The 27,854-nt window shown below is 40.6% G+C and overlaps 1 protein-coding gene across 3 annotated transcripts in view; it reads left to right on the top strand.

Moving 5' to 3' along the window:
• The window catches only part of RELN (reelin), a 300,039-nt gene that overhangs the window by 26,473 nt on the left and 245,712 nt on the right, over positions 1 to 27,854 (top strand). For 2 of the 3 annotated variants that reach the window (XM_081927578.1, XM_081927577.1), the window contains exon 2: positions 12,940 to 13,050. In XM_081927578.1, coding sequence (XP_081783704.1) covers positions 12,940 to 13,050 — 111 coding nt within the window. Of the gene's footprint in view, positions 1 to 12,939; positions 13,051 to 27,554; positions 27,706 to 27,854 lie in introns of those variants that run through there. The other variant, XM_081927579.1, reaches the window with a different exon arrangement.

The raw sequence follows: 27,854 nt of genomic DNA, 5'->3' as shown, positions 1-27,854 counted from the left end.
TGGCATCTTCAGTGAGGGGACTTCATGTAATAGGGCTGTCAAACATCTTGCCTAAGAAAGTTGAGTTCAAGCTTAGCCACCTGTCAGGGCTGACAGACTGAGTAATAATTCAGTAATAGACATTTCCAACACAGAGAACCCAATACTGTGTTGGCCCTTTATGCAATCAAGTTATTCAGAAGCTCTGGAAGCCTGTATTTTTTAAGTTATCAGCAGGAACAAAACAGTATATATACATATATATATATATATATATATATATATATGCAGGTTTTGGTGTCCTCGGGTGTCTTCCCGTGTAAAAGTTGGGGTGTCTAGGCGACGTTTCGACGAGGTCTCACTCGTCATCTTCAGGCTGGTGCTTTCGGCTTCTTGTTACTGGAACAAGAAGCCGAAAGCACCAGCCTGAAGATGACGAGTGAGACCTCGTCGAAACGTCGCCTAGACACCCCAACTTTTACACGGGAAGACACCCGAGGACACCAAAACCTGCATTCCTGTACCCGTGAAAATCTACGAAAGCATATATATATATATATAATGGGGGGAGTTTGCATGCTTATTTCTCAATATACAGTACTAAGCATTTCTGTTAAGAGCAGAACATTTCCGTATGACTGTATTCCCCCGCCCCTTGAAATGTCTGTTTGCTCCAACTTGCTTTTAAATGAGTCCACTACAAGTTTCCAGAACACTGCAGTGTTACATAGGATGCAGTGATGATTATCATTTAACTAAATTAGAAACCACGGGTGGTCCTTTTTTGCTACAAATTGCTTTGTGACCAGACCAAACAGCTGGCGTGGTGTCCCTTTTGTAAAACGATAGTTGTGTATCACTGGTGTGCACAATTTGCCTTGTGGAAGTAGAATAAGTCTCATGCCCTTTGACAGAGCTTATTGTATCCCACATCATGCTAGCAGTGAGCCACCTGTTCAGGGTTCTTATCAACTTCCATGCCACAGAAATGTTGCCTTGGTACAGTATCTCATATGCACTTCAATGCACTCATGGTGCCTCTGTGTGGACAGGATGTCCTTTTCATTTATGATGCAGTGAGTGGAACCACGTGTAAAAGGAACTTACATTCAGATCAGCTTCTTCTAGCTAGATAGAGCAGTGCAAAAGCCATAACAACCAGGAGCTCTTTGCATACATATTGCAGCTCACACACCCAGACAGTTCAATAAATTAGGGTACAAGGTAAAGTAATCTAAATTAGAGCAAGAATAAAATATATTTCCTCTGTTCCGTCTCCTCCTTTCAGCCTGAGGGAGAGAGACAGTTTCTTTTTTTAAGGGCACAGCCCACCCAAGAAAGCTCACACAAAAAAATTTAAAAGCCATTACAACACATAAAAGCAGCATTCCACTTCTTTAAAAAAGCAGCATATTAAAATCCCAGCACTCATACTTCAACAAAAGCAAACTGAAACTGTGATGCTGTGTGAGCCCTTGGGAGTATGTTCATTGCTAAGGAATCCTTCCCCACTGCAACCCCCTATGTCCCGTGAAAAAGCTCCTCTGAGGGTCAGAAGAAAAAGTCTAGGACAGGTTGGGGAGACTTTGTCTTCCAGATGTTGCTGAACTACAACTTCCCAGCAAGACCTTACCCCTAACTGATTTCATCCATCGAAACATACAAAGAACATGACTTAAAATATACACATTTCTGGGGGAATCACTAGGTGGCGCATCGGAAGATGGCTGACAATAACAGCTCTCCGACCCACAGGAGGTAATTTGGAGGCTATAATGGGGGTAATTGGCCTCCTTAACCCCCCCCCAGGATTATGGGGGGGATGGCCCTTGCCTGCTGTGCCCTATACCACCCCCGAATTTGTGGGGGTGGGGGCACTAGGCACAAAGCCCTCCTGTGGGATTCCGGCACTCCTCGACGCCGTCCCCGATTCATGCCGCTGGTTGCAACGATCTTCAAAAGAAACAATTTGGATGAGATTAATTGCACATGCTTCAAGGAAAAAGGGGAATAAGACTGTTGACAGAAGAGATCTCTGATAACAAGACAAGAATAAAATATGAGAAGATACATCAAGATACGGTACCATTAAATGACTGAGGGGGGAGGGGAAAAAAACCTGCCTTCCCTATTTTCTATGTGATTTAACAAGAATCCCCTCCCCTAATGAGTCAGAAATTAAGGACTTAAGCTGTGGGTTTAAGGCTGTGTGGAGATAAACTTTCGATCCAAAGCAATGTTTCAAGATGAAGCTGGAAAGCTAAGAGTTTTGGGAATGACGCAGTTAAAAATGCCGTCGCCATTTTGGGAGTCATTGTTGGAGCTCTTGGGTCTGGGAGGAGAAAGAGAAATAGAGTTGTTTACATATCGTCGATCAACTCCTCGGTGGGACTTAAGAGTGAAAAATGCCAAAATTTACAATGGAAAGAGTGATGTTATCTACGAAGGAGATATATGGAAACCATCTGGACTTAGTGGAAGAACGGGAAATCCACACAGGATTATTATACTTGTAACCGGCTTAAGGAGACTAACAGAAGAGATCGTAAAGGGAAAAGAGAAATTATATGAATAAGATATGATGTGGAAACACCAAGATAAGACTGGATAGAATTATGAACTTTATTTGGACTGATTGGGACTGATTTGGACATTAATGCAGTAATAAGAAGATGATCTGAATCCCCCTTTGGATCTTGAAGTATGGGTTCCCCCTACAAAATTTAAAAATTTGGCTTTGTAATTTGGAATTTATGCGATGTGATTTAATTTGATGTGATTGGCCAGTTAATAAAAATTATTTAAAAAATAAAATAAAATATACACATTTCTAAAATAAAATATAACGTTGCCACATCAGTCAAGGATGGATTCAGATATTACAGACTTCTGCCAAAAAAAAGGCATGATTTATTCATTTTTTCTCCTTTTGCGCTCCCCAGGAAATCATGAGAAAGGTGTGCTAATTCTAGGTGGTAGAAGTATCACAGATTTCATTGCCAGTTCCTGCTTTGTACATTGCACAAGATGTAAAAGGTAAAGGTACCTCAACCAGTAGGTCCAGTTGCGAACAACTCTGGGGTTGCGGCGCTCATCTCGCTCTATAAGCCGAGGAAGCCAGCGTGTGTCCACAGACAGCTTCTGGGTCATGTGAGCAGCATGACTAAGCCGCTTCTGTCGAACCAGAACAGCACATGGAAATGCTGGAGCGGTACCTATTTATCTACTTCCACTTTGACGTGCTTTCAAACTGCTAGGTGGGCAGGAGTTGGGACTGAACAACGGGAGCTCACACTGTTATGGGGATTCGAACCGCCGACCTTCTGATCAGCAAGCCCTAGTCTCTGTGGTTTAGACCACAGTCCCACCTGCATCCCTTAGCACAAGAAGTACATTCATGTAATTTCTGAAGTGGCTCAAACTGTAATTTGACATACACCAGATTCATGAACAAACTAGCTTTGTTAAAGAACATAATTTCTCATCGTTTATCTCAAACATTTACAATTTTTCTGAGATCCCGAGACTTTGATTTTTGTGCACGCACATTAAAAAACATGACTCCAGAATGTTTTATGTGTATTTTGCTGTCACAGTGTGTGTTGCATCATTGTGCATCACTACACGCCCTTCTTTGATTGGCTGATTTCATGGGATTTAACCCTACCTGTGTTTACACTCTGCTGCACCTTTTATCCTCTTTACCGTGGGATAAAGCCAAAGTGAGTGGCTACGGCTGCTGGTGGCATTGAAGGCCAGTGCAGGAAGAGGAAGTAACTGTGCAGCAAGTGTTGTGGTAGACCAATCCTTCCTGTATACAGTTAATTAAAAGTAAGTCCCACTTTGCCAACAAAGGTCCGTATAGTAAAAGCTATAGTTTTCCCAGTAGTAATGTAAGGAAGTGAGAGCTGGACCATAAAGAAGGCAGATCGCCGAAGAATTGATGCTTTTGAATTATGGTGCTGGAGGAGACTCTGGAGAGTCCCATGGACTGCAAGAAGAACAAACCGATCCATTCTTAAGGAAATCAGCCCTGAGTGCTCACTGGAAGGACAGATCGTGAAGCTGAGGCTCCAATACTTTGGCCACCTCATGAGAAGAGAAGACTCCCTGGAAAAGACCCTGATGTTGGGAAAGATGGAGGGCACAAGGAGAAGGGGACGACAGAGGACGAGATGGTTGGATAGTGTCTTCGAAGCTACAAACATGAGTCTGACCAAACTGCGGGAGGCAGTGGAAGACAGAAGTGCCTGGCGTGCTCTGGTCCATGGGGTCACAAAGAGTCGGACACGACTAAACAACAACAACAACAACAAAGTCCCACTGAATTAATTGTGACTTATGTCTGAGTATATTATACTGTGAAATAAAGAAGGGAAGTTATGTTCAGTCATGCTGAACATGGATGCACACAAACTCCAAATTAACTTGGAATCAACATCTCTTTGAATTATGGGAATATTACCTTTTCACCCCCAGTGAGTGGCGGTTGCAGCCCAGCGCAGGATGGGGCAGCGGCAGGCGCTGGTTTCCCAGGTGGCCAAGGAGAACATCATTTCCTTCCCCAATGGTTGCACAGGCTTCCAATGGTTCTCCGTGATTCTGTCCAATCACTGGTGAGCCAGGAGGGCGGGACTTCAGAGTGGACCTGGGGGGGAAACTATTTCTCTCAGGTCTGCTCTTTGGTTATAAAGCCAAGCTGTGCCTCCTGCCCAGAGTGCAGTTCTCTTGGCTTCTGGGACTTGCACGGATGGTGGATAAGGCATTGGGTTGTATCCTTAGTCAAGGCAGACAGGGGGATAGGGAACCTTACTCCCCATAAAGAGGTTCCTGAGTGTGTGCTTCCATCCTGATGTCCAGATGGGCGCTGATGGGCCATGACACACACTCCCCAAATGTTGATCTTAGAGGGATTGCCCCGATTTGACGTGTGCCATGGGCTGATCCTTAACCTGGGATAAACCCTACTCAATAATCAACCAGCAGTCGGGTTGGGTGATTCATGGTACACACCCAATGCTTATGCCAAGACCTACTTACATCTGTAATCAATAAAGTTGTGGCCTATTTTATCTGAAAGCAATTGGCCTGTGATTATATCATCTTCCATGTTAGCCCCTGGCATCTTGCAGCCTCTCATCTAGTCCTGTTCAGATTCAACCTCCAAACTGACCAGTTTGGTAGCATCACGGGCCATCACATGTTCTTAAAACATACTGTGATGGGACGATGAGCTGCTTGTGCGTAAAATGCAAGTCCCTCAGAGTTTGATCAGGTTTTCAAACCTCTGCCTGTGACGGAGCCCCTCCAGCATGGCTGCGTCAATCACTAGTAGAATCCGAAAGTGGCTGCTTTCGGAAACGTTTCCAACATAAAAGCTCCTTAACGGAAACACGTCGTCTGGCCTCTCGGCGTGACAGTTTCCGTCGAGGTGTGGGTGTCCCTATAGGAGGTCCTGAGACCTCCCCACTGGTTTCGCTTGAAGCGTCTCTGAGCCATCCCTCCGACTCACTTTCCCTTGGAGTTCTTGCTCGCCCTCTACTGGTTCCCTCTTCCGCTGCTACTGCTCTCTCAACCTCAGGGAGCCTTTGCACCTGCGGCGCTTTAGATGTCAGTTCCCTGACACATACGAATTAGGAAAGATTTTTCTGGAATATTCTTTTTAGAGCCCTCGGTGGCCAACGCGCTGTTCTTCTGTGATGTAACAGATTTGTATAGAAATGAAAATAATATTTTATTATATTTTTAAATATAATTTAGGGGGGGAAATATATTCTTATTGGCAGTCTTCTTTGTTGATTTGCAGCTGTGTCTCTCTTCATTTAGCATGAATGTTTGCAAAAGCATTCTGCACATCATTTTTTTAATATGTAGATGTTTCTTTAATTTCTAATGTCACTATAACAGTTTTCAACTCCATTTGCTTAATATAATCATAATTCGTTTGGTAAGAGGATTTATATATTTCTAAACTGAGGTCAATATGCTCAGAAGCCTATGTTTAGCTAGCACACTTTCCTAATCTAAAAATAAGACACAAATCTTGCAAGCATTTATAATTTTCAGAAGACAAAGATGATTGTATCCTTAGTAGGTGGGGTGGTTGTGGGCTTAAAATGCCATCGCTGTTTATGTTTACAGCGGTTTCTTTTTATGAGGGCAAGCAAATAAAAGGGATTTACAAAACAATGCTGAAAATCTAAACACAACACTCATATTCATATCCTTTTAATAATTTATTTAGAGCGGTGCCAACAGTATGAAAATTTCATGTATGGGTATCAAGCAGCCAGCCACACATAAATCTGAAAGGCATGAGCAATGAGATTAGATTTAAAACAGAGGTCACTAAATTTGTGATGCTGTTCCTGGATTACATTGATGAAAAGTTAATTGTGACAATTTGAAGTTAATGATTTTTATTTAAAAATCTCAGCATATTTAGTAGAACAACTCCAGGATTCACAATTATTTACAATTGTGATATTGTTTTTTCTTTAAAAAGCATCTTGAAATGTGCTAACAAAACTAGATCATTTAAAATTGCTAATAGTTTGTGTACTCTGAGTTACTGATGAAAAGATAGCAGATAGCTTATTCAACCATTTCACTGACATGGGCAGAGTTCTTTATGGTATGTGGAAATATTGTGCTTTGTGAAAGAAGAAGAAGAAGAAACTAAGTGTAGGAGCCAGTCATTATGCAACAATTTCAAATATGAATTCTAGTTGCATGTCTAAGAACAGTCTTCTGTCCTGTCCAGTGAAAACAAAAATGATAGACACAGGACAAGAGAGAGTTTATCATAGTAGGCTTCTGTTTTATGAAGACTTTCTTTGTTTACATGACTTGGTGCAAGTTCAGAAAAAGGCAACAAGGCTCTAAATTTGTCGTGGAGTGCCAGGGACCACACTTTTTCGCACTTAAACATAGCTTGTGTGGTCTACCACACAATAACCACTTGCCTCCTTTCAACAGTAAATCAGACCATATAATTCCACTTAGACCACATATATATTTGCTTCTGGAAAAGAATAGGCTTTGTACTTAGTACTATCTTATTAGGAAATAATCCCCATGGAAATTGTGGGACATACTTCAAGCCAAGACTGGGCCTTACGTGCATCTTGAAGACTTCAGTTATAAATGAATCTGGCAAGTCTTGCCTTGCTCAGACAAGGTCCTTTCAGTTAGCTGGGTTTTCTTTTAAATTTGTCAGTAGCTCACAATTTTTTTTTCCAATGGTGCCAGTGTGTGTGTGTGTGTGTGTGTGTGTGTGACAACAGCCAGAAGTGATGCCACCAACAAGGCCTCCCTGTTAATTGTAGGCAAGTGCATTCTGGCAGGGAGATTCGGTCTCTATATTTCCTTAAGGAACATTTTGTATCATTCCTAAGTTCTAGTAATACTACAGATGGGAAAGTAAAGAGAACAAGACTCTGAGATACAAATGCCTTTTTGTTAGGAAGTGATCAGATTAGGTGTATTGATTGTGGTTACCAAGAACTCTCTCCCATTTAGTGGTTATTACTAAATCAGTGGCACCCATCTTACGAAATGCCCTCTATAGATATGTGCATTCGGCTCCTAATCTAATTTCTTTCTACTGGCATGTTCAGGCATTTTTATTCAGAAGGTCCCTTCAGTTACTTAATTCTTGACTTGTTTCTAACTTTTGAAAACAACTGTGATCTGGTTGTTCCAGGCCAGGCATAGGCAAACTCCGTCCCTCCAGATGTTTGGGACTACAATTCCCATCATCCCTAGCTACCAGGACCAGTGATCAGGGATGATGGGAATTGTAGTCCCAAACATCTGGAGGGATGGAGTTTGCCTGTTCTAGGCTGTCATTTCCTCCTGTTTTAAGTTTCTGCTGCTACTGTTATATCTGTATTTTTATTAGGTATTCTATTTTTAATTGTTTGTTCACTTTATCTCTTGTAATTTTTATTGGTTTTTACACCTTGAATATCCTTTTAGAAAGGGGACCCATTAATAAATAAGGTGCTGCAATCCTAATGACATGTCTTATTTACATATATAAAGGGATCAATACAGTAGAAGAAACAATTTTTTGCTAGTAAAAATGCTGTGTCTGCCCACCTGGGGTAAGAAAACAAAGGGGAAAGATGGTAACCATTAATGTAGTCCTCCCAACTATGCAAAAGGTTTGCTATGAGAGGCTGTAGCCTTTTCCCTGTGAAACCACTGGTCCAGTGACTTCGTCACATTAGTCTCCCTGGGTTTTAGGAGACGATACAGGGATCAGGAACCCCTGCTGCTACTCCTGCTGCTTCCCTTCTGGGCAGTGTGCCAGCTGAGTGGCAGCGTGCGGCAAGCATTCAGAGGTTATGCTGTGCATCTGCCTGCACCGTGGTCCAATCCAATGAATTGCATGTGATTTCCTCCTCTTTACACCTTGACCAAAGGCAGCTCCATGGCTCATCACTCTTGTATAGGCAGAAATATATGCCTGCGTTCTGTGGTAAGTCTTCTCCAGGTTGCATCTGTCAATGAGGCAATTGCCTTTTCTGCAGTTCCTGCAGAATGAAGCTAAGATGGAGCCATTCTTCCTGGTATACTAGATTCAACTGTGTGAAATTAAAAAACCCGACACTATATCAGGGAAGCATCCTAATATGCAGTCCCATAGCTGTAGTCCTAAATGGTACAGCCCAGATGAGACTGTAATGTGTTCTGTTTGTTTAGCTGTTTCTTAAAGTTAAGACACGTTAAGATCACTCCAAACTGGGTGAATGGGCAGCAAAACGGCAAATGTGCTTCAGATAGTGGGCAGCTTGATTAAGATGTTGACCCAGTGTGTGGCAACTGTGAAAAATTGTGACTTGAATGTTAGGGATCATTAGGAAAGGGATTGATAACAAAACTACCAAACCATAATCCTGTTACAGAAATCTATAGTGGGACCACACTGTATAGAATACCACATGAGGTTCTGGTCACCACACTTGAAAAGGAATATCGTAAGCTTGGAAAGGTTCAGAAAAGGGCAACCAAAATAGGTTGGAACAACTTCCCTATGGGAACGAAAAAGGGCACATAAGAGAGTGATATGCCGTGGAGAAAATGGACAGAGATACATTTTTCTGTCTCACGCATAATACAAAAGCCTGAGGTTGTCCAATGAAGAAGTTGCATGTTGCAAGATTCAGGACAGGCAAATGGAAGTGCTGTTTCCTATGGAATGCACCTTCACAATATGTAATAATGGACAATACCCTGGATGACTTTTAAAAAATTAGGGTTATCAGTGAGCACCACCCATAAAGACTATGTTCAGCCTCCACTACTGGAGACAGTGTGCCTCTGAATACCAGTTGCTGGGAATCAGAATTGAGAGGACACTGTTGTACTCAAGTCCTGCTTGGGGGCTTCTCACAGACTTTTAGTTGGCCACTGTGATTCTTGACCAGGTGAGCTTTTGGCTTGATTCAATAAGGCTCTTCATCATGTTCTTAACCCGTTAACATCACAACTCAGACTAGGATCGGCTCTGTACCTTGTTTTTGTTATGCAGGTGTTTATATCAATTTACCCCTCTTTTTTCCATTTTGGTCTCATTACAATTCTTATATTTTCATTTTGTATACAGCATGACAATGATGCTTCCCCCCTCCCTCCATGATGTTGGGACATACAGTAATTAATACCACAAGGAGGGTGGAGACCAGGGAAAATGTTGATATTAGCACAATAAATTTCCTCTTCTAAGTCCGATGTACCTATAAAATGTATGCACATTTTCAATAACAGCTTAGACAAAATGAACAGTTGACCTCAAAATACCGGTAATACCAACTTCCTAAGAGACAATTGTCTTGTATACTATAAAGCTTCAATTTGCAACCCAGGATGTTACTTCACCTAGAATTTCAAACAGTATAGTAGTAAGATTCATAAGTTCTGCATGGCTTACATTGGTGCTCACACGGGAGTTTAAACTAGTATTTCCCTAGAATTCTCTAGAAGCAACAAATTAGTGATGTTTGCACATTCCCTTCCATGGAATAAAGGAGAATATTGAGTTTGAAAAGGGCTCTTTGATCAGTTGTATCACCCAAGCTACCTATGACTTAAAATGCTGTGAGCAAATTATCATATTGCATCCCAGTTCTGAATTTGTCTCTAAGGCTTGCTGTATCAGTTCATAAATTCTTAGGACAAGGTGCACTGAAAACATGGTATATGGTCCCAGGCCTAATCCCAATGCTGTGATTAGGAATGCTGGAAGTATGTTGGTTCTGGAGAATATCAGCGGAGACTGCAATTTTATACAGACATCCCATGGGATAAATCTCACAGAACTCAGCAGGACTTACTTCTGAGTAGACATGCATAGGGTGGTGCTGTAAAAATGGTTTTAACAGTTCAAGGCCATTGCTGCAGACAGCAAGACATAGAGACATTAGAGAGACACGCTGCTAATCCAGTGTTTTTCAACCTTTTTTTGGGCAAAGGCACACTTGTTTCATGAAAAAAAATCACGAGGCACACCACCATTAGAAAATGTTAAAAAAGTGTAACTCTGTGCCTATATTGACTATATATAAAGTAATTCTCTTGAATAGGAATCAAATAAACACAAAGAAAGTATTTTATAATTACTTTATTATGAAATAGTAAGTAAACAGAAATATGAAAAATTATAAAATACTTTATTTTTAAATCTTTCGAATTTTTCAATTTTCCCCACGGCACACCAGGCAACATCTCGCGGCATACTAGTGTGCCACGGAACAGTGGTTGAAAAACACTGTGCTAATCTACCATGCTTTTACGTAATGGAGAAGAGCAGCAGTGAATAATTTTGGCCTTTCTCAGCCGAGGCCATTTAAGCATATATTTGAACTAGTAATATCTGATGATAAAAATGTCAAGCAGACATCTTTAAGATGAATGTTCAGAAAGAAGTACTTCAAAAATTCTGAGTGCCATATGGCTCAAGTAATTTAGAGTTCCATTTCTTAGCTCTAAATTATGTCAGAAAAATAGTAACAGGTGCCTAAATGCCAAAGAATGCTTATAATTTGCCCAGTGGGTTATGTTGGTCTTTTTCATTTTATCTCACTTACAAATATTTAAGACTTAACAGCTTAATACTCTACTTCGCATTCAGATTGTTGTGTAAAATACATCAAAAAGACACATTATTATCGTATTATTAGCCATGCAGATATAGTACTGTATAATATGCCATGGTAATATGCTGCAAGCATGTCCTTTGTTTTACTAAAGATATAACATTTGCATTTCCGAACTGAAGGGTTGGGTTTTTTTACATCATAACAAAGTTTTAGCTTTTCTTGGCAAGCAGCGCCTTTCAGAAACAGTGAGCTAAGTGACCTTTCATTGCTACTTTAAAATCTTGCTGCTGTAATGCTTAGTGTGCAGCACTTCATGATAGAAAGCTCATTAAGTATAAAAATTATTTCTGATTCATTAAAGATGACAAATAATTTAAGCATGGTTGTCTTTCTCAAGATTGTACAATTTGAGGGGGTGAGGAGACGCAGCGAAAGAGATATAAATAAATCAGGATTGCTCAGATGAAAATAGCTTTTTATTTAACATAAATATTTGGAAAGTTTCTGACAAAGCTGCAAGTAGGGTAGTGAGGAGGAAAGCTCTGACTGACATGCATTTCTTTGTAACATGTGAAGGATTCTATGCATGTATGAACATATGTATGCTAGCAATCTTGCATTCATGGTGGGCAGAATTGTGTTTAGACATGCATGGACCTTTCAATGGATTTCTCTCCATTATTGACACTCCTATTTGGGTTAATGTGGGAAACAACCCTGCTCAAATCATTTCCACTTGATTTAGAGTCACTCGGTGCAGCTTTTCATGTTATTTGGCACACATAATTGCCATATGTTCACCAGTGTTGATTGTGGCAGTGTTGACACCTGTGAAGAGAAGAAGAGAAGAAGAGTTTGGATTTGATATCCCGCCTTTCACTCCCCTTCAGGAGTCTCAAAGCGGCTAACATTCTCCTTTCCCTTCCTCCCCCACAACAAACACTCTGTGAGGTGAGTGAGGCTGAGAGACTTCAGAGAAGTGTGACTGGCCCAAGGTCACCCAGCAGCTGCATGTGGAGGAGCGGGGAATCGAACCCGGTTCCCCAGATTACGAGTCCACCGCTCTTAACCACTACACCATGCTGGCTGTGAACACATATCCAGGGACTTTGGCCTAATCAGATGTATGTTCAGTTTAAAAACATGTGTATATGGTCCACACTGTTATAGAACATACCTGTGTATGTGCACCAGCCATCTTTGTCACATAACGTGTATTTGTCCATTGCACAGCACAATTTGTGAATCCTGTTACTAGAGGTTCTTCTTGGAACTATTATAGTATTAACCCACTATGAATAAATTTTGGGCTGTTATTCCAGTTGTGCCTATGAATTTGTGAGGAATACAAACTGACTTTTAAGTATTTGCTTACAGTTTATGTCAAACCCTACATTTGAAACTGATTGGCTTCATAGTTTGGGAAATGAGTCATTGCTGCCAATAAAAAGCTGGTTATTCTTGATCCGCACTCATTAAAAGGCGTGGAAGAAGGTTGGCTATGAAGATATCTAAGGACCATTTAAAAGGTCATTTACTGTCCATGTTTGCCTTCCCTCTGCTGGTAATCCTATGTGGTGGGAAGTAGCATTGCAAATGACACTCTAAACACATGGAGAATTCTCACGTCAGTGTCCACTATCTCCAGGGCTATTCAGTACCCCATGTATTTAGATTTGGTCACACAGAAGAGATGTTTAAAAGTTCCTCCCTGCAACATGGATTGCCCACATAGTGAAAGGCCTTTTAGCAACAACCTTGGTCCTAGATAACTGGCTTGAACAAAGAAGGGTGATGAAATCTTTCACTTAAAATTCATAATCTTTTACATTTTTTAAAATTTCTTTCATTTCAGTGACTATTTCAACGAGTACCTTTTTTGATGGCTTACTGGTCACGGGACTCTACACATCGACCAGTGTTCAGGCTTCACAGAGTATTGGCGGGTCCAGTGCTTTTGGCTTTGGTAAGTCCAAAATGATTTCATGAAGTGTGTGTGTGTGTGTGTGAGAGAGAGAGAGAGAGAGAGAGAGAGAGAGAGAGAGAGAGAGAGCGCTGTTCAGCTGCATAGATCAATATGTTGTATTTTGGATCTACTTCCTGGTCCATTCCATGTGGAGCCATGATCAACAGAGCCTGCACCTCTGTGGAAAGACCTCTGCTATCAGACTTCAAGGATTGTTTCACAGACTCCTCAAGGGATCAAGAGAGATTTCCCCAAAACTTGAAACCCTAGGGCAGCAAAGGAATATGCCAGCTCTTTGACTGGTCAGATGCAGCATTCAGGGGCGGGGCCTCACATCAATCAATACCTAATCCATACTATAAAGCTTTGACAGCTGTTCCAGGGCACTGCTGAGACAACTATTAGTGACTAGTAGGATGACTAGCTGTGGTCCTGAAATCCAAATAGGTCCCTCTCCAAGGTGCTGATCCTGCCTTGCTTTGTTTTCATGTCTCTCTGGGACTACCACCCTACTTGGTCATCATCAATGAATCCGTATGAATCAGGACAGAATACTGTGCTCAGTTCAGATCACCACACTTCAAAAAAGGCAGAGTTGGAAATGTTCAGAAAAGGGCAACAATAACAAAAGGTGCTGAAGCTACTTCCCTCTGAGGAAAGGTCACAACATTTGGGGCTTTTTTGCTTATTTAGAAGCAGAGTGAATAAGTATGAAATATGGACTCTTTCTATGCAGCATGCTAAATAGTGCTTCCTTTTCTATTAAATAACTGCAGTTTGAACTAAATTCCACTAAAGTGAACAGAAACCAGTGGCCTCAAGTTCTGCTGTAACAAGAAAGTGGCTGGAATCACACTTGGCTTTTGTGCCAAAGTCCTTTTCGCAATGCTTCCCATCCCCTGTCACAGCCCTGTCAGGCAAGGAATGCCCAGAGTGAGGAATTAACTATTGTCAAAAGTACACTTATAAATTAGGAAAAGGCATGTCTATCAGTCCTGTGTCTTTCACCTACTCATGGATGTGTGCCTGATGAAGCAGTTGCAGCAACAGAGAGGCCCCTACTTGAGCTGTGCACAAGTAGGCACTCTTCTCCCTCCTCCTCCTGCCCCTGTTCTTTATCCTCTGACCTGCATCTTCTCCTGCCTCTGACTCTCATCTCCTGGCTGTTACAGACTCTCCCAGATCACCGATCTCTTCTTCCAAATCAGTCTCCAATCCCCACTTCTCCTGGTGTCCACTCATCAGTATCTAGCCACCACTCCTCAATGTCCAGACAGTCTCTGACATGCCCAAAGTTCCTCCTTGTGTGCTATAAGTATGTACAATATGACTAGCCATCCATGTGCCCTGCCATCTAAAGTATGGGCTCCCTGTGTAAGGTTTATCATATACTGCTGCAAGAGAGATGTGGCTGGCAGCAGAGTTCATCAGAACCCTTGTGTTCCTTTTTTATTTTATTTTTTTAAAATATTTATTAAAAAGAATTTTTAATACACATATATTACAAATATACAAGCACACAAAAATACATTTCATACAATCCTTAAAAAGAACCCTTGTGTTCCATTGTGACTGCACAGGCAGAGCAGGAAGAGGTGGAGAAAGCATGCATTTGGGCTCTTCAATTATTTCAGTGGGAGTATTTCAGCTTGTACTTCAGCTTTTTCCAGAAGGATTCCAGCACAACCTCATTCCCCATTTGACACAGTTCTGGTGCCTCCCATGCTCCGTCCCTCCATTAGCAGAGTTGTGGCAATTCTGCTACTGTAGCCCTAGGACAGGGGTGACAACACATCTCTTAAAATGCTTTAAGCAGCCTTGCTGGATGATAGGATTGTGCTAAGTGAGGCATTCCTATGTACACTTTCTTTGGCGTAATTCCCATTGGAACTGGTGCCACACATTCCTAAGTATGCATGTCCTTGATCAGTCTCAGAGACTCAGGCTCAACTTATTAGCATAGGAACCTAAAAGAGGCCAAATAAAGGTATCAATATGCCCCAGGTATACCATTGATGTATCTGTGTTTTCTAGACTAAGCCCTAAAATAATGTGGCTTCAGGATTCTTCAGAGCATTCTTTAGCACATATATGCATGTAATATTGTTACAATATTCACAGGAACACATTAGTTGTGCAGGGAGGGGACTTAACACTTTTCCTGTGTTGTGGCCCCAATATCCCCCTCCCCAAAGCTGCAATTCCCCTCAGGATGAAGCTGCCCCTAAAGATTTAGAATTTCTAGTACTACCAGTAATATTCAATGTGATTAAATCAATGCCTCTTGCTCCCCAAGGCTTTTCAGTTTAGCAAACATCAAAAGCATAAATAAATATGCATATAGTAAATAAGGTTAACAAATGCTTGCTTCCTGTTTTGTGCCTGTTGCTTTCTCATTCACTTTAAAAGATCTACCACTATTAAGGAAGACAGTGAGGTTCACAACACCTCTGTCTTTTTACAATTCACCTGAAAGCAGGTTCACTTGATTTTAATTGAACTTGCATGTAAGTGTAGTTCAGGTTAAAGCTTAGACATCTGATTCTCTGTGCCACTCCAGCAGAAAAAAGCAACTGGGTAGTCTTATAGCAAGGCAATTGCTGAGGCAGAAGTTGTACCTGCAGTAGTGTTTTGAACTCACCCAGGACGTTGCACCAGTGCAACAACGTGGATCTGGGCTGCTTCATAGCAACCATCTGGATCGCTGGAGACAAGAAGTGTTTCATAGCAAACAAATGCTTAAAGGCAGACCATGGAGCAGGTGGATAAGAGGAGGAACATAAAGGGGAAGCAGCTATAATAGACTCCCCCTAATTTTATGGATTCAAAAGAGACAAGAACCAATAAGCACTTTGATGGAAACAGCCCGGCAGGAAAACACTGTGACCATGGTGCAGACCCTAGGGCCTTCCAGAGGTTGCCGGACTCCAATTTCCATCAGCTCCAGCCAACAAGGGCTATAGTCAGGGACAGCAGGAGCTATAGTGCAGCAACATCTCAGGGGCTAGAGGTTCTCCATGTCACTGTATCCCACCAGGCCACTTGTCCAAAATTTGCATTAAAAACTTGTTGGAGAACATTAGGACTGTGCACATATTACAATTGTGTACTCTGAATGAACATAGAGAGGAGGATGAGAGTACACTTTTAGCTGTACACCTGCACACTGAGAGCCAGTATGGTGTAGTGGTTAAGAGCAGTAGTCTCGTAATCTGGGGAACCGGGTTCGCGTCTCCGCTCCTCCACATGCAGCTGCTGGGTGACCTTGGGCCAGTCACACTTCTTTGAAGTCTCTCAGCCCCACTCACCTCACAGAGTGTTTGTTGTGGGGGAGGAAGGGAAAGGAGAATGTTAGCCGCTTTGAGACTCCTTAAAGGGAGTGAAAGGCAGGATATCAAATCCAAACTCTTCTTCAGCTGACCAGACACGATCTATTCCACTCCCCTACATATTGATAGTCTGCACAATCCCAGTTGTATGTTAGAAATGTTATGGAGTTGGAAAAATGAACTGCATTTTCTTGATATTACCTCTAAGAAAGGAAAAGGCTTCACTTATGATCAAACATACAAAGTAGATGACTTCCTAGCACCATTTGGAAATTGAGTGTATTTGCAGATGATTAATGGTTGTAATATAATTTTTATTCCAGACTGTTTGCTAATGTTTGGTATTGAGGAGAAAGAGAGAAAAAACAATAAAGATAAAAAATAAGAAGACAAAAGGAAAAAAACACTGTGCTTTTAATGGCCAAGAACAGGGAAGATATATGAGTAGGTTGGGGGAAGGTTCCTTCCTCCCCCAGTCAGGAAAGATGGATGGATATTTAAAAGTTCCATTACTTAGTGATTCAATGTTATTACAGAGAATCCTGGTACTGCAACTGAAGGTCTAGGCATGATGAGATTGAGAATTGCCACTTACCGAGTCACAAAGACTAAGAAGTATTGCTATATGCTGTTCACATTTGAGGGCTATATGAAGCTGCACATCACTGAGATTATGCAAGGTTCATACTGAGCACTGTTGCAACATGGCCTTGACCTTGGGGCAAAAGTCCAGGGCCTCACATCCTGGGGCACCCTCAAGAGTGTAGCAGATTATGGGGGCAGCAGCAAATGTGTCCCCCATCAGAACCCAGGCCATCATGGGCATGTCAGGGCAAATTAAGGCTTCTGCAAGTCACTGCGGCAACCTTTCTTCTTATTTTAAAAATGGGGTGGCTGGCCAGCCATGTCATGGTTACTGATGCCCTTTTCATTATCTATCTACCATCTATCTATCATCTATCTATCTATCTATCTATCTATCTATCTATCTATCTATCTATCTATCTATCTATCATCTATCTATCTATCTATCTATCTATCTATCTATCTATCTATCATCTATCTCTATCTATCTATCTATCTATCTATCTATCATCTATCATCTATCAATATATCTATATCTATCTATCTATATCTATATCTATCATCTATATCATCTATCTATCTATATCTATCATCTATATCTATCTATCTATCTATCTATCTATCTATCTATCTATCTATCTATCTATCTATCTATCTATCATCTATCATCTATCTATCATCTATCTATCTATCTATCTATCTATCTATCTATCTATCTATCTATCTATCATCTATCTATCATCTATCTATCTATCTATCTATCTATCTATCTATCTATCATCTATCTATCTATCATCTATCTATCTATCTATCTATCTATCTATCTATCATCATCATCATCTATCTATCATCTATCTATCATCTATCTATCATCTATATATTATGTGTTGTGTTTTTCCACAACAAAATGGTGCTTATTCTCAATAAAAGGCGTTTAGCATCAAGGGAGCAGAAACAATCTCAGTTTTATTCCTGTAAGTAATGAGCACATGCTTGGAGTATTTCTGTTTCTATAACATATAATGAATGTGGAAGCAGCTGTAATGCATGGTATTGTGATGACTGAGGTAGAGGGGAGAGATAAGAGAAATGCTAAATGTTTCCTTTGCAACTTAAGTTATGCATAAGGCCAGCTAAGGGAAGGCCTGTAAGACCATTTAGTTCAGGGTCTAAAATTATCTTGTTGCGCCCCTGCTTCTGACAGGATGAAGTCTGCCTAAACAGGTGCAGTGGTTTTTGTACTAAGCAGCTTTCACATTGATTTTCATAAAATTTAAAATGAGCACTTTAAAAATTCAAGCTTTCTCCCTTTCTTTAAGAGAAAAATCACCTTACTAACATAAATTAACAGGTGGGGATGTCCTTATGACACTGGCAGGAAACTTCGACAATAGGACTCAGCTGTATCTTTTATTTATTGCAAGTCCAGTCAAATCCAATCCACCCGTCCATATTGCCAACCAGGGCAGCAGGGCAAAGGCACAGCTTGTTTAGTACCCTGGAGAGCTCACAGCAGTCAGTGCCAAGACTTGGGGAGAGTTCTTGCTTCAGCAGCATGTTGAAGCCTTCTGAGGATTGGTCAACTTGAGCCTGTTACTAGCTCTATTCTCTCTGAGGTGCTACCTGTTCGTTAAAAGGGTCATTGCCCAATTCTGTTACGGCTTGATCCTATGGTGGCCAAGCAAGGAGAGATGAATCACAAGGATAGTCTCAGAGTTGGAGGAGTCCACTAAGGCCACATACTCTGGCCTGGGCTGCCCAGAAATGAGGGACAGGTGGCTTCCTAACTGATGCCTTTCCCCCCAAGTCTCCTAACTGGATGAAGGATTATGGCCAGAGAACCTCACAGGTTCTTTCACTTTCCTTGGACCTCAGCTGGATCCTTAAGACTCCACCTTGCCTTTTCTTACAAGGTGGTTCTCCACCTTCAACCTTCTTCCTGGTCTCTATAATAGTAACAGCTAAGCCAGGCAACATTGGGGTGGGCCTTTGTAATTTATTACTGATCCTTTTAACTCTGCATATTTTGATAACAGCACATCAAACCTCAAGTGCTATGATTTTACTCTTAAACCATGTTATTATTTTGCAAATAAATATTGCAGTTGCAACCCTGATGTGATTGTTCCTGGCTCTTTGGAGCAGGCACATGAATATTGGTTTCTATTGATCATTACTAAATCCCCACATGTAAGCAATGGCATCACAGCCTGCGCAGTCCTTTCCTAGCACACAACTGCCTCCAGTAAAGATCTCAAGAGTAGTATTGTTATTTTCCCCAAATTAACTTTTATGTTAATGCAGATGAAGGATACGGGTTCATGTGCCTGTGAGCACTGGTACACAAACAGATCTGGGAACATCCCAGAAATCGCCATGGGGACAATATGAGCTTTGCAGTGCTCCTATTTCAACTTTGATGGAATGAAAGCCAAGTTGTAAATTGGGAGTGTACAGTATTCTACTGCTTGTGCTTAGTAACATACAATACAAAGAATGTGGAGTCAGGCAAATTGCAATAGTACTCAAAGATACCACAAACTTACTTATTTTTCATTTTTGAAAAAAAAAAATCTCTTCCCTCAGCATTAAGAAATAATTATCATACTGGTGAACAGCAAAAAAGAACAATACAATTACATTAATCAGACAAATGCCAAATGCAACATAAATCAGTAGACGAGATGAATACTGGCTCTCCATATCCCACCCAATATCCAAAGATATTTGATAACATGGTCAAATGTCAGTTGGGTGGTTAAAGAAAACCAAGCCTTATGAGCAACGGTTGGAGGAGCTGGGTATGTTTAGCCTGGAAAAGAGGAGACTGAAAGGAGATATGATAGGCATCTTCAAATATCTTTTTTTTAAAAAAAAGATATTTATTAAAGTTTCAAAAATTATATAAAAACAAAACAACAATACAAACAAAAAAAGGTATAATTTCAATCCCTTATTTTCTTGTAACTTACTTCCCCGACTTCCTCATACCTCCCCTTTCTGTATTCCAATTTCTAGTTATTAATTCAGCAAATCCTCTCCCTTATTTTTCATTTAATTTTTAGCCTTTCTTTTCTTTTTACTTAACCATTACAGCTGTAAACCAGATAATTTCTAAACCAAAGTCATTCTAACATTCATTAATTTTGCAATGTTTCTTAAGATAGTCCTTAAATTTCTTCCAATCTTCTTCCGCTGTCTCTCTTCCCTGGTCGCCATCTTCAAATATCTTAAGGGCTGTCACATGGAAAAGGGTGTGTGCTTGTTTTCTCCTGCTCTGGAGGGTAGGTCTCGAACCAATGGCTTCAAATTACAAGAAAGGAGATTCTGACTAAACATTCGGGGGAAAATCCTGACAGTAAGAGCTGTTTGGCAGTGGAACAGACTCCCACAAGAGGTGGTGGACTCTCCTTCCTTGGATATTTTTAAGCAGAGGTTGGATGGCCATCTGCCATGGATGCTTTAGCTGAGATTCCTGCATTGCAGAGGGTTGGACTAGATGGCCCTGGGGTCCCGTCCAACTCTATGATTCTGTGACTCTATGATGCAAGGTCCTAATCTCTCAGAAGTGGACTATTTGCTTGGGCTTTATTTGAAGTAAATGGACTGTTCCCTAGCATCTCATGGTCATAATTTGCTTGGATTGGATTTTGGTTGCTAGATCCAAGTGCTTAAGCATCAGTACCTGATGTGCATCAAGGCTAGTATATTTTCTTGTTTGGTTGCAGTATTTGTATTCAATTTATAGTTTATTGCTTAAAACGCCATTGTGCAGTATTCAACATAGAAACATTTCCATTGTCACATATTACCAAGGATGACCTATAATTATGATGCCAAAATTTTAAACTGGACTCTGAATCTCAATGTTGTGGGTTCAAGCCTCACATTGGGCAAAATGATTCCTGCATATCAGGGGGTCAGACTAGATGACCCCTGTGGTCCCTTCCAATGATCCCTGTGGTCCCTTCCAATTCTATGATTTAAGATAACCCCACAATAATGAATACAAAATTCATAAACAGCGTATCAATAAAATTACACCACTTCTATAAATGCTTGCTTGGATATATGGATGAAAAAAAAAATAGTAACAAATATTGTAATCAGTAAAGTGCTATCGAAGAGAATCTGGGTGGTCTTTTGCATTTCCAATTAGCCCAGTTAATTACATTTAAATTTGGGCACAATTTTTCCATGGAATCACTCCTTTAAGTGTAGTGTTTCCTGTGAATTGTTAATGAGGTTGCTCCACAGGGCAAGACAAAAAAATGCTGGACAGAAGCAAATGAGGTCCTTGAAGGAAGGAAATGTCTAAAGAGAGAGTTGTAAGTCACTGATGCATACTAAGAGATACCTCGTTTTGCTTGTTGATATGAATCTTAAAGCATGATGCCCCAGGGAAGTCTAATGTTTAATTATGAATATCCATTTATGCACTGCAGGAGAAAAACTTTCCTTCTATGGCTTGCCTTATGAACAGCAGCTTTACCGCACATTCTGAAGAACCGAGAGCCAAACTAGACAAGACATCATTCATGCAATTAGCAACTGCATGAATGGTTTTTAAAAAGTAAATACAAAGCATGGAGAAGTCCAATCTAGACTGGGAACCTGATGATAAGGTATTTTTTGGGGGGGGCACGACTTTAACCCTCTGCTCACCTCACTTCAATCCCAGTTCACTTTGGGGTGTCTGCACCAGCTATTTGCACTGGGGGAAAATGCTTCCTTTAGCATGAATGGGAAGTTTTATTCGAGAGAAAATAACAGAGATGTGGGGTCCCTGATTCAGATTGGGACCACATCAGCAGGCAAAGAGTTAATGTTTCTAACCCCCCCCCCATGCCAGGGTCTTGATCTGGACTGTGATCCCTACTTCTGATATATCTCTTTTAAAAGCCATCCATGCAGTTGTTACTTTAATAGTTAATGGCATGAATTGTATCTTGCCTAGTTTGGCTGAGAGTAAAGCTATTCCCTTTTACTGTTTTTGATGTTATGCAATTGTTCTTAACCTTAAACAGATAATTAAGAAAAACCACTTGGATTTTGTTATTGATCCTTCTTTTTATTCTGGTAGTAAGTAAAGTGGAGATGCTATGAGTGATCATTCGAGGAACAAATTACAATTACATCAAATTACAATGTTATAATCTAGAGTCCTGTGCACTGTTTGGAAAGAAGGGAGTGCTCAATCTCTTTCGAGGACTGGAGTGTGTAGAAAAATAAGGATTTTGGCTAAATTGTCTACTAGATTTTCATGTTGCTTTCAGGAGAGAAAAAAATAGCTTTCTACCCACCGTAGTTCAATAGTTGTTCCCATTCCAGCTCCTATCTCGAGCTTCATAAACATTTCCCCCTAATGTTGGAATCTTATCCCTGCACCATGTTTTCCCAGGCTTCCAAACTGCTCTTAAAAAGTCTTGCATTTTAAAAGCACTGCAGGGTATTTGCACAAGAAGTGTTTAAAAGCAAAGAAACATAGGGGAAACAAAACAAAAACAGCAGGCAAACTCCAGGAGACCCTTTAGACATCTTGTCAGTGCAAAAGTCAGAGGAGGGGTTTAAAAGTAAAGGGGAGGTCGGTGGGCACTTGAGCTGTTGCTTCAAAGACATCTCACAACAAAACCTGTTCTGCAGACTCGCCTCCGCACAGCTACCATTTGGGAAGGGTCAGGTATTTTAGGGCACCATGTGGAACACCAAATGAGCTTCCCTACAAGCTCATTTGAATGGGAAATCAATTGTAGATAAAAGAAAGGAACATGCCTCCCGCTGGTACTGCACTGTCAACAGAAGTGGAGGGAAAGGAAATAGACTTCTGTAGCTGCGTTTGTGTTGGCACTGAAACGTTTTGTTCTTGGGATCTACGATTTAAAAAAGCAGAAACTATCATGACTGATTACTGCATATCCAGGAAGCATTAGCCCGCATAGCATAACATTCTTGAAATCTTCCTCTGTAAACTACTGAAATTGCTTCGTGCCCCCGGCTTACTTTGTGACAAATCAAATGGGCTCCAGGACCCTCACACCAGAGACGCATGCCAGAAACCAAACAGATGGTAAGCTAGGAAAAATTACCCTCAGCATTCTCATTAGAACAGTTGGGAAAATTTTAATAGGCCCCCATTTGCCTTGTGCTGTATCTAATACCCTTTGAACTGCCACTTTTTTGTTACAAGTCAACAACCGCAATGTATATTTTAATAGGGATTATCAAACACAATTTGCCCAGAAGATGTACCAGCCCTCCACTGCTAATTAGCCAAGTTTAAATAATCACTGAGTTCTGGAATAATTGGAAAGAAATCCTGTTTTTCTTGCCAGTGCATAATTACTAATTAACAGGGAGATAAAATATCTGTATAGCGTCATATCTGGGAGAATCTGTTAACAGTTAATTAAATTGTTAATGGGGGCCAAATTGACATTGGTCAGCAAAGTTTACATTTCAGTTTTACTATGTATAATCAACTTTCCTGAATCAGAAGGAGCCATGATGACAGTGAAACCTGTAGAGATAAAAGTTGATGGTCCTGTCAAGTTTTGTTTAATAGACTTGAGGGGAAAATGTAACCCTTGATAATTCTGAGTTCTTCACTGTGTCCTGCTCTATATGTTATGTTCAAGAATGATAAAACCGAACTCTATACTTTTAACCATAAAAATTAGTTGTTAACAAACTTTTCCAATCCAAAAAATTATAAAAATGGAACCTGTAATGTCCTGTTCATGTTTCACTTGCAATAAATTTAGATAATTTGTTTTTAAACGAAGTCATGCTATTTAACTGCATTCAACGTAGTCCTAATATCCTTGGTAATATTTAGCACAAACATTTAGAAATTGCTGGTAGTCATCTAATTATTATTTTTGTACAGGCAGCTATATTGTTTCAATAATACATTTATTAACAAAGTAAATAAAAGTACAAGCCTAATCCTCTAAGGAGTTCATTATATTTTATTTATGAAACTCTATCCACTGTAGTGCAAATGCTGATTTGCTCTATAGCAGCTGAAGTGGTCTGGATATGGCCTCAATATTATTTTGATCCTAGATCTTCTGCTTCAATAATCAATATTTTATTGACCTCAGTGCAGTACCTCATAGAACTGTGTCCTAAAATGACAATGGATTTCCTAGGAAATGTGAAATTTGATGCAACAGGAATACCTTAGCTGCCCCCCAAATTAAGAAATCCAAAGACATTTTATTCTGTCATATCTTATTGGCCACTTATGATATTAGACTATTATGCCTTTTCCAGAAACCTTGTGTACAGCAGTAGGCTGTATACAGACTGCTGAGAGCAAGGATCTCCTCCCATTGATCACATCCTTAGTGCTGTCAGATAGGACAATACTAATACTATTTTTTTTAAAAAAAATAATTTACCAATCAAATCAAATCAAATCACATCATATAAATTCCGAATTACAAAGCCGAATTTTAAATTTTTGTTGGGGTGACCCATATTTCAAGTTCCGAAGAGGGATTCCGATCATCTTCTTGCTGCTGTGTTAATATCCACAAATCTGTCCAAATAATGTTCATAATTCTATCCGGTCTTATCTTGCTGTTTCCACATCTCATCTTGTTCGTATATTTTCCTTTATGATCTCTTCTGATAATCTCCTTAAGCAGGTAAACACCAATTATAATCCTGTGTGAATTTTCCGTTCGTCCAGTCATCATATCAAGATGGTTTCCATATATCATCACTTTCATAAATAACAGCACTCTTTCCATCATATATCTGTCGCACTTTAGTCCCTCTGAGGAGGCTCACCCACAATATGAAAACAGATCTGTCCCTCCTCCCAGACATAAGTCTTTCGACAGAACTTGCCAAGATGGCGACGATATTTTTTGCTGCGTCATTCCAAAGCTCTTATGCTTTCCACGATCTTCTTGAAACATGCTTTGGTTAGAAAATTATCTCCACACAGTCTTAAATCCACAGCTTAAGTCATTTAAACGGCATTTCTGACTTGTGACTTGTGGGGGGGGGTATTCTTGGTTAATCACACAGAGAATGCAAAGTTTTCCCCCCTCCCCCATCCAGTCCCGTTGCTGAACATACCAAGCCTTAGTGTGTCTTCTCATGATTTATTCTTGTTCCTCCAACCCGTCTTGTTTATCAGTGATCTCTTCAGTTAGCAGTCTTTACTCCCCCTTCTTCCTTGAAATATGTGCATTAGCTTCCTCCTAATTGTTTCTTTTGAAGTTGCTGCAGCTAGAGGCATGAATCAGAGACAGCGTCCAGGAGCGCCAAGATCCGCACAAGGGCTTTCTGCCTAGTGCCCCCACCCCCACAAATTCGGGGGTGGTATAGGGCACAGCAGGCAAGGGCAGTCCCCCCCCCCCCACATGCTTGGGGGGGCGGGAGGCTGTTTACTCCCATCACAGCCTCTTAATTACCTCGTGTGGGTCGGAGAGATGTTATTGTCAGCCATCTTCTGATGCGCCCCTAGTGGCCACCAGGACAATACTAATACTAATACTCTGCTGTGGGCATGGGGACAAGACACTGCTCAGGACAGAACAATGTGTTTAAAAAGAACATCAGCTGCAATGTGCAGAGCTCCCTTTTCCCATCTATCAGAACTTAGTTTGCAACCTGGTATCATTGCACCATGTGTCCATTCTGCATGTTAGCTGTTGCTGACTACAAACTGGGAAAACACATAAGGATGTCAGGATATGTGGTGAGTTCTGATAGGTGCTATTGAGCAAATGGTCTGCTGTCTCATGTCATGTGACCTCCAGATGCTGTATGTTCTCCATGAGGTGTGACAGATATGCACAATAGCCAGCTGTTATGCACATTAGCCGCTCAACTTACACATCCCCTAACATATGCAGTTGAACCAAGAGAACGAAACAAAATGAAATGGCAGGCTCCTTTAAGCTGTCTGAGGGGGAGCTACCCCTCCACAGCTTAAAGGACCATGGGTGGGGAAAGGGATTAACCATGGAGGACCCACTTTCTCTGCGACCAACCTCTGACTTCCTCACTCCATTCCCCAGGGAAAGTATCATGAGACTTAGCTTTCTGCAGTACTAGTAATATAATGATTACCATAATATAATGGAAGCAGTGGGAATGATCAACAAATTCTGATGTGTAGCCCCTTGCAAATATTTGTGTGCAATTCATCAACAGTTTAATTAAGTATTCCAACTCTGAACTTAGCTATTTGAAACTACATGCTCAGTAGTTTTTGTTTAGACATGACATAGGACATACAGTAGTAAAAAGCAGCTTTCTACATATGTCTTAGTTAGTGTTACTAATTCTTAGTGAAACTTGTGAATATATACTCAGTTTTAGTATGGACATAGATTATGGAAATAGATATTTTGCATCACACAGAGTTACCAAACATGCAGCAATATTAGAATTCAACATAGCATATTGTTCTGAACTCTAAGTTTTGCTCTTCTAATAGTTTTGCTCTTCTGCTCTCTACCTATATGTGTGTCTTCAGCTAAATAGCAAACACAAATGCATTGTGGCATTACGGACATACTGCAGTCACATGGAATCACCGTCACTCTGATGCTTCCTGACTTGCTATCAAAAGAACATAATTATCATTACAATGAATCTATAAGTACTGACAACATTAGCTTCTGGATAAAGAATATGAGTTGTAATGAAGTCTACATTAGATGCAAACAGGCCTTTTGGCCTTGAGCTAGTGGAACTAATCCTTTAGCATAAATATCCAGAAAGCTGGGTTGGGAAACAACTAAGTTTCTTTTGGAGTCTCCTATACTATATGCATTATTTTATTTTATTTTTTAAAAAGGCCCTGTGTTTCTTCTTGACTCATTAAATAAAATCCTTTAAGATCATTATTTTATCTATTAAAAAAACTTGCCTCTTTCTTCTGCATTCAACTAAATTGGGATTTTGCACCACCCAGTACCTTAGAAATAGTATCACAATGCAAGTGGACACATTTTTAACATCATACTGCTGGCTAGTGAGCTAGTAAGTTGTAATTCACTTGTATAAAGAGATTGGGATAAACCTTGTCTTGAGAAGGGCATGGATTTTAACAACTTATTACAAAATATCTTCCATTTTAAGCCAGTGAAAGTTCACATCCTCAATCTTGGGAAGTATGGCAGAGAAACTGTTTTAGCTGATACTTTCTTATACCAGCATCAAAGGCAGCCCTACTCTGTTCTCTCTAGTGTGGCTAATGATTTAATTTGCATGCAAATTCCAGATTGAGGCTTCAGATTTTTATTAAATGAAGTGTAAAAGTATTTTTAAAGCACAAAATACCCTTAACTTAAGACATGATTCTAGGAAACATAATCTTGTGGAGTACAGGAAAGTTAAGAGGTAACCAATATGTTATACAAATCCAGTGGTTGCTCCCCAAACTGACTGCGCCGTCTCCTCCAAAAGTTTCAACTTAACTTGTCATGACAGACCACTGTGACAAACCCTTTGCACTGCCAGGCAGCAACCAGTGATTGTGGCATAAGGGCAGGATTCAGTGATGTCACAATATGAGGTTAGTTGTCTGGCTGAACACCAGGTGAGGGTAGCCAGTGGGTTAGGGACTGAGTGAGTTAGAGACAGGCTCTGGTGAAGACAGGCTCTGGTGGAGTGAGTGAACGAGACCAATAGTGGGTCCAGCGGTCAAGAAGGAGGTTTCTGTGTGTACGGTAGAAGGAAATGAGTAGCAGGCGGGGCTCATCAACCTTGGAATGTAGGCCATCTAAGAGAAGGAAAACTCTGGTCCTAAACCTCTGCTGCCTTTGGGAGAAGAAAAGGCTAAGGAAATTTTCCACTTCCAGATTTTGGACAGAGTGGAGATTTTTCCAAGAAAGCCTCTGAAAACTAACTTTCTTTCTTTCT

Source organism: Podarcis melisellensis (genome assembly GCF_964234715.1).
Source record: "Podarcis melisellensis genome assembly, chromosome: 10".
NCBI classification, from domain to species: Eukaryota; Metazoa; Chordata; class Lepidosauria; order Squamata; family Lacertidae; genus Podarcis; species Podarcis melisellensis.
This window is presented reverse-complemented; position numbering and strand designations above follow the sequence as displayed.